Consider the following 7,545-nt stretch of genomic DNA (forward strand, 5'->3'; position numbering starts at 1 on the left):
CAAAGGACGTCTCGCAAAATAAAGGAGTAATTTAAAGAAAGACTTTTAAGGTTAAGGTGGAGTTTAGATTTGATTTAATGTAATAGGCTCAATACAAACTAGGACTGTGGAGGGGAGACAAAGGGGTCAATGTCCGGTGTACCCTGTGAAGTAGACAGCGTGCTTGTTACCTTGGTAACAACGTTTGCATAAGTGTGGAATGTTGTGCTCAGAACCCTCATTCACAGCTCTGCAGCTGAGCTGGAAATCGTGGCTGCTTCTCTGTGAGGCCTTGTGCAGGCAAGAGTGCGATGCTTTATTTCTTACTGATAAAATTTTAAACGGGCAAATTTCTGGTACTCTAATCTCAGAGAACAAAATCTCTGTAATAAAATTGTAGTCATTCACAGGAAGGGTGGTTACATTTATGCAGCAGCAGCTTGTACCTGGGAGAAATACTGTTAATTTTGCAGTTTTATTCTCAGTTGGAGCTGATGATTTTTACCATCACCAAACCTCAATGCGAGAAAATAAAAACAACGCAGCTACCTCCACTTTCTAGGTTTCTATTTTAAGATCATCGGTTTCATTTTCCCCATCCTTCGTCGGTTTGTGGCTTTTACGCTCGAGGTTGAAGCCATGCGCCTCAGTGATTTTTTTTTTTCTCAAGTGTGCTCGTCTTTCTTGTCTTGTACAGAAAACATATTACACGATGCTTTGGAGCAGGGAGGCGCCTTCCACTCCAAGTACACAACTGTCAAGTTACTCTCCAGATCTCCACCAGCACCCCCAGAGTTCGTAAAGCAAAACCAGCTGCAGAAGGCAGGGGACCAGGGGATCTTTACTCTTCTCTTTTTTATTATTTTAAGTTTGTATTTATTTAAGTGATCGCTACACCCATCGTGGGGCTTTAGAACTTACGATACGGAGATCAAAAGTCACGAACTCCTTCCACCCGGCCAGCCAAGCGCCCTTCTTCCGGCTTTTTAAACTGCAAGAGACGGTGTTCATCCGGATCAAACGCGGCGCGCTGGTGACGCAACGCTGCGCCGGAAGTGCGAGCCGTGGGCTGTTGGGTTCCGTTATGGCGGCTGCTGGGGCACGCTGGAACCATGTGTGGGTGGGCACCGAGACCGGGATCCTGAAAGGTGGGTGGCCGGGCCCAGCATCGGGAAGTTGGGGGGGGGGGTGTCCCTCGCTCGCGACCCCGGCGCGACTGACGCCCGCCTCCCGCAGGGGTGAACCTTCAGCGCAAACAGGCGGCGAACTTCACGGCGGCAGGACAGCCGCGGCGCGAGGAGGCGGTGAGCGCCCTGTGCTGGGGCGCGGGCGGCGAGACTCAGGTGAGCGGCCGCTGGTCGGTCCCGAGCTGGGGGGGATCTACGGTGCGGCAGCCTCGCTCTGGTCGCCATCCTGCCCTCCTCTGCCCGCAGATCCTGATGGGTTGCGCCGACAAAACAGTGAGGTACTTCAGCACCGAAGAGGGCAGATTCCAGGGCCACAAGCACTGCCCCGGCGGGGAGGGCACGTTCCGAGGCCTCGCCCAGGTCGACGGGTAAGACCGAGCCCCTCGCTGAACGCTCAGGTCGTAGGGACAGCGTGGAGGCTCTCGCGGGACTGCCGAATATTGGGCAATCAACCCTTAGGGACCCCAGCCTGGGCTGAGTGACAGGCCAGGTGCTGTTGAACCACCTGCTTATTAATAGGCATTGGACGAAATGCAAAGGCTGCAGGCAAACCAGACACGTGCAGTACCTGCCTTCATGAGTTTGCATCAAGGGTATTTTTCCTGGCTCCATAGCTTTTTGGATGACCCTGAGCAGGTCACTGAATAGTTTAGAGTATGTTTGAAAATGGAGGCTAACAACCACCAACGATACGGTGAAGTTCCCAAAGGAAAGGATAGGAAAGTGTTAGTGGTTAAGTAACTGGGGGTAGCTTTCTTCCAAAGAGGGAGAAGGCTGTGAACAGGCTGTGTGGGTTTGGTGGTGTTCTGAAAACTGACTAGTCGAAGTGCCTGTGTAGGTGAGTCACTTGAACTGAGCCATGAAGGATGGGTAGAATTTTGACAGGAGGAGAAAGGAGTAAGCGCGTTTCAGAAAGAGACTGCTGCCTGGGCTGAGGCCAAGGATTGGTGTCAGGCTACATGGTAATTTCAGGCAAGGTAAACAGCATTTGGGGGTGGAAACCGAGGGCGCGTTTTAGTACAAGATGGGCAAGGTAGGTAGTGATTAAATGTGAAGGCCTTTCAGCGTCAGACTGAGAGATTTGCCCTTACGATTTTGCAGGTGGTTTTGAGCGAGGAGGGGTGTGGAGAATGGGTTGGAAACAGTGGTTGAGAACCTCTTGCCAAAGCCCAGGCAAGCACCGCCACAGCCTGAACCGAGGCGGGGAGGGTGGGCCGATGTGAAAAAGAACATAGGCTCGGGCTTTACACAGATCCTGGGGGAGGCTTGCTTGGGGAGGGAGTGTGTGTTTTAGGGAGAGATTGACATTTGGTGTCTGGAATGCCAAACAGGGAACTTGAGAGAAGAAGCTAGTGTTTGACTTTGGCCAGACCCGAACGTGAGACCAGTCCCACTTCAGCTCTTTCAGAGCTACTGATCCTGACCCCTGGTGACGCACCCAAGGTTCAGAAAAACCGGCAGGGCCGGCTGCCCCCAGATAATAGCAAAGGCACTCTGCTTTGGAGTATCACACACTTAACTTTCCAGCTCTGGTTCTGACATTTAGAGCTGTGTGGGCAAATCTTTTTACACTTCTCAGAGCTTGAGTTTCCTCACTTACAAAACTGGGAAACCATCCCCCGTTGAGGATATTAAATAACAAACATGGGAGGAGGGAGTCTAGTTAATGTGAATCTGGGGGTGGGTTGACTAGGGCCCAGAGAACACTTGAAATTCATACTTACTTTTTGTTGTTGTTGTTTACTCTAACCTCCCTCTGCCCACAGCACCCTCATCACATGTGTGGATTCTGGGATTGTCCGGGTCTGGCGTAACAATGACAAGGAAGCATCCTCTGACCCAGTAAGGCTCCCCTGCCCTGCCAGTGATGGGGAAGATGAGGGCCCGGGTAGGAACCGAGGGAGGGCTTTGGGGGAAGAGGGTTTTTTGTTTGTTTCTTTGTTTTGTTTTGTTGTTGTTGTTGTTTTTTAATTTACATCCAAATTAGTTAGCATATAGTGCAACAATGTTCAGGAGTAGATTCCTTAGTGCCCCTGACCCAGTTAGCCCATCCCCGCCTCCCACAACCCCTCCAGTAACCCTCAGTTTGTTCTCCATATTTATGAGTCTCTTCTGTTTTGTCCCCCTCCCTGCTTTTATATTATTTTTGTTTCCCTTCCCTGATGTTCATCTGTTTTGTCTCTTAAAGTCCTCATATGAGTGAAGTCATATGATATTTCTCTTTGACTAATTTCACTTAGCATAATACCCTCCAGTTCCATCCACGTCGTTGCCAACGGCAAGATTGCATTCTTTTTGATTGCCGAGTAATACTCCATTGTATCTATCTATCTATACCACATCTTCTTTACCCGTTCATCCATCGATGGACATTTGGGCTCTTTCCATACCTTGGCTATTGTTGATAGTGCTGCTATAAACATGGGGGTGCATGTGCCCCTTCAAAACAGCCCACCTGTATCCCTTGGATAAATACCTAGTCGTGCAATTGCTGGGTCGTAGGGTAGTTCTATTTTTAGTTTTTTGAGGAACCTTCGTACTGTTTTCCAGAGTGGCTGCACCAGCTTGCATTCCCATGGGGGAATAGGATTAAGGACTCCGGAACTGACTCTCATCTCCTGTCTCTTTCAGCTCCTGGAGCTGAGTGTGGGCCCTGGGGTGTGCAGGATGCGCCAAGACCCAGCACGCCCGCACGTGGTTGCCACGGGTGGGAAAGAGAATGCTTTGAAGGTGTGGGACCTACAGGGGTCGGAGGAGCCTGTGTTCAGGGCCAAGAATGTGAGTGACAGTGGTGGGAGGGGCTGGGGCTGAGGTTCAAGGAGGCTGAGGCCACTGAGTTGGGGGATGATGATGAAGAGCTGAAGGACAGGGCCTATGAGCCCTCCTGCAACCTGTCCCCCCCCTCTATCCACCCCACCAGGTACGGAACGACTGGCTCGACCTACGGGTTCCCATCTGGGATCAAGATATACAGTTCCTTCCTGAATCTCAGAAGCTTGTCACCTGCACAGGGTACCATCAGGTGAGGTACTGCCCCACCTCTACCTCCTCCGGGGCTTAAGCAGCCTCCTAGAGAAACAACGAAACAACCTGCCTAGTGGCACAGGCCGACCTTCATCCTCTGTCTCTGAGCTCCCAGAGGGAGCATTCCCCACCCCGCTCTCCGGCCCCCGACCATCCCAGCCCCATGGCTGAGCCAGAGACCTTCTGGTACATTGTAGGATGAGTTTTCTGAACTGTGACCCTTCCTTCGCTTCCAATGTGGAAAGGAGGAGAGAAGAAGGGAGAATTCTGCTTCTTTCACAGTAGAATCCCACGGTCCAGGTGTCATGAGAGGACACTGGGTTGGGTGTCAGGGGAACTGGGTTCTGGTCTTGATGCAGCCTCTGATTCGCTTTGGGACCCAGGCCTGACCCACTCCTCTGCATCCTCGGCTCCTTGGCTTTTTGTTTGTTTGTTTGTTTAATGTTTTCATTTATTTTTGAGACAGAGAGAGACAGAGCATGAGCAGGGGAGGGGCAGAGAGAGAGGGAGACACAGAATCTGAAGCAGGCTCCAGGCTCCAAGCTGTCAGCACAGAGCCCGACGCAGGGCTCGAACTCAAGGACCGCGAGGTCATGACCTGAGCCAAAGTCTGACGCTCAACCGACTGAGCCTTCCAGGCGCCCCCTCAGCTCAGCTTTATAGGAGGGAGGGCGGGCGGGCCCGACTGGAGATCTTTACAGCTGGCCTCATTTGAAGTCCTAAGATCCTGGCAGGACTGGGTCCCTGTGTTTGTCCCATTTCCTTTGCTCCTGCATACTGAAATCTGATCTTGGGGATATGTCGCTGTTCAAAACACACTGCGAGGGCTTACTCTCCCCTCTGTTGCTCAGGCTAAATTTCTCTGCCTGAAATTCAGTACTCTCTGAAAATTGGACTGGCTTGCCTTTTCATGCCAAGATGGGAGTATGGAGGGGTGGAATGCCCACACATGTGGACCCTGGAAATGCTGTCACCCCCCCCCCTAACCTGGGGGACTTCTCTCCCTAAGCAGATCTCCTCTGCCCACTCTTCCCTGACACTCAGAGCAAGAGGGGGGTATGTTTCAGATGAGAAAGTTTCTCTAAGAGTGGCTCATAAGAAAGCAGTGTATGAAGGAGGGAGTGAAGATACGGACAATCCAGGGACGGGTATGTGGCGTGAGGGTGCTCTCGTGATGCTTCGGTGTTCTCCAGGTCCGTGTCTACGATCCAGCCTCTCCCCAGCGTCGGCCAGTCCTAGAGGCCACCTATGGAGAGTATCCACTTACGGCCATGACCCTCACTCCCGGGGGCAAGTAAGTGTTGAGAGGACACAGAGTGGGGCTCGGAGAGGACTCTAGGAGGCTCCTTCTGACCCCACCCACCTCTGGTCTCCTCCTTAGTTCAGTGATCGTGGGCAACACTCATGGGCAGCTGGCAGAAATTGACCTTCGGCAAGGTGAGTGGACTAGGGAGCCTTGCAGGAGGGGAAGAGGTGGGAGGAAGGGCAAGATTCCCTCTGAGGGGGTACAGTGGCATGGTGGAGCCCTCATTCAGGTGCCAATTGCCTGGGTTCAAATCCTGGTTCACCAGAAGCTGTAGGGTCTTGGACAAATTACTTCAGTTCTCTGTGACATTAGCTCCTCCACCTGTAAAATGGAGATATTAATGATAACTCCTGTCCCCACCTTATGTTGAGGTATAAATATTGAAACATAAAGCGACTTGCAACGGTAAACAATGGTTGTTGGCTGGCCAGCTAGTGCTGATACCTCCCCCTCTCCTCCAGGACGCCTACTGGGCTGTCTGAAGGGGCTGGCAGGCAGTGTCCGAGGATTACAGTGCCACCCTTCAAAGCCCCTACTAGCCTCCTGTGGCTTGGACAGAGTCTTGAGGGTGCACAGGATCCGGAATCCACGGGGTCTAGAGCATAAGGTGAGAGCTGGCTGCCTTGTGTGCCCCAAGCCACGTTTCCGTTTCAGTGTCCCTAGCTCCTTATGGCCCCTCTTGGTTTTGTAGGTTTATCTCAAGTCTCAACTGAACTGCCTCCTCCTGTCAGGCAGGGATGACTGGGAGGTAAGCAGCTGGGTCTTGGAATGTGGGAGCAAGGGCACAGATGTGAGCACTTCCCCACGGAGAGAAAAAAGAAACAGCTGGAACACAGCCAGAACTGTCTGCCTGTCAGCCAAGTTACTTAAGTTCTCTGAGGGGGGTTAATAGTTATAATCCTGGCAGGGCTACTGCAAAGGGCCACATAGGAGCATGGATGGGAATAGTGTCCGGGAGCAGGAATTGAAAGTGCTTTCCCAACTAGATCCTCCTTCCCCGGGCCTCTGTTACTGTGCCCCAGATTCCTAAGTTTTCTCCCACTCACCAGGATCAGCCCCAAGAGCCTCAAGAGCCCAAAAAGTCGGCCCTAGAAGACACAGAGACAGATGAACTTTGGGCCTCCTTGGAGGCAGCCGCCAAGCGGAAGCTCCCTGATTTGGAGCAGACCCAAGGGGCTCTCCAAACCAGACGGAGAAAAAAGCAGCGGCCTGGATCCACCAGCACCTGAAGAGCCTGTGCTCATTTTGTAAATAAACAGTTTAACACCCACCATGACCCTGAGCCTTTTGTGATGGGAGAATGGAAAGAGGACTGGCTGCTCCCAGCGCTGGTGCAGCAGGATAGCTGATGTCACAAAAGCCAGGCGCGGAGCCTGGTGGGCTGGCGTGGGCAGCACGGAGTTCGGGGCCGCTCGGGACCATGGGCTGCTGCCAAGACAAGGACTTTCAGGCCTCCGATGATCAGGCTAAGGAGGCTGATTCGGAGGAAGTCGAAGGTGAGACCCAAGACACACCAGCGGGACCCAGGAAGCGGGAGAAGGGGCTGCGCCGAAGGGGATCGCCCGGGAGGTTGGACCGGGGAGGGTAGAGCAGAGCTCAGTGGCCTCGTCATCCCCGCAGGCACCGAAGAGGTCGATATGGACTCGCCAGACCAAAAGACTCTCAAGTCGAACGAAAGCCTTCTGATCACCGTGCTGTGGCGGCGGCTATCCCTGTGCAGCCGTCGGGGCTCTCGTTCAAACAAGAGGCACTCAGTCCAGAGTCAAAAGCATGCGTTACAGCAGAGCAAGCGGGAGGGGATCCTGGAGGAGCCGGAGAAGGGGTGACCCCAACCTGCTCTCAATCTGCCCCAGCCTCCGGAGAATAAAGTTTCTAACATGTACCTTTCCTATCTTGCTTGTCTCCGCTGTCCGCTCTGGGCGCACTGGACACCGCCGGGGCTCTTTAAGGCCCCTCCCCCGAGGCTGGCCCAGCCCCCTGGGCCCCAGCTCTGGTTACTCAGGGGCGGGGTCACAGGCGGCCTAGCCAATGGGAGGACGGAGTTGCTCT

The 7,545-nt window shown here is 53.1% G+C and overlaps 2 protein-coding genes and 1 long non-coding RNA gene across 3 annotated transcripts; 2 read left to right on the forward strand and 1 right to left on the reverse strand.

Moving 5' to 3' along the window:
- The first annotated feature begins 935 nt into the window (after positions 1–935).
- WDR74 (WD repeat domain 74) lies at positions 936–6,766 on the forward strand. The gene is made up of 11 exons (XM_027045224.2): positions 936–1,127; positions 1,216–1,322; positions 1,413–1,534; positions 2,933–3,008; positions 3,798–3,944; positions 4,087–4,188; positions 5,384–5,484; positions 5,572–5,627; positions 5,958–6,103; positions 6,188–6,244; positions 6,546–6,766. Exons 1-11 carry the CDS (start codon positions 1,064–1,066, stop codon positions 6,723–6,725), a joined length of 1,158 nt encoding a protein of 385 aa, XP_026901025.1. The 5' UTR covers positions 936–1,063; the 3' UTR covers positions 6,726–6,766.
- Positions 4,655–7,530, reverse strand: LOC113595432 (uncharacterized). Its single transcript, XR_003415922.2, has 3 exons — positions 7,380–7,530; positions 5,554–5,817; positions 4,655–5,436 (listed from the first exon to the last, which is right to left on the reverse strand). It is a non-coding gene; the product is annotated as an uncharacterized LOC113595432 (long non-coding RNA).
- Positions 6,845–7,378, forward strand: TEX54 (testis expressed 54). Its single transcript, XM_053203028.1, has 2 exons — positions 6,845–6,992; positions 7,117–7,378. Exons 1-2 carry the CDS (start codon positions 6,845–6,847, stop codon positions 7,320–7,322), a joined length of 354 nt encoding a protein of 117 aa, XP_053059003.1. The 3' UTR covers positions 7,323–7,378.
- Positions 7,531–7,545: the final 15 nt, after the last annotated feature.

The sequence above is a fragment of the Acinonyx jubatus genome, chromosome D1 (assembly GCF_027475565.1).
Source record: "Acinonyx jubatus isolate Ajub_Pintada_27869175 chromosome D1, VMU_Ajub_asm_v1.0, whole genome shotgun sequence".
NCBI classification, from domain to species: Eukaryota; Metazoa; Chordata; class Mammalia; order Carnivora; family Felidae; genus Acinonyx; species Acinonyx jubatus.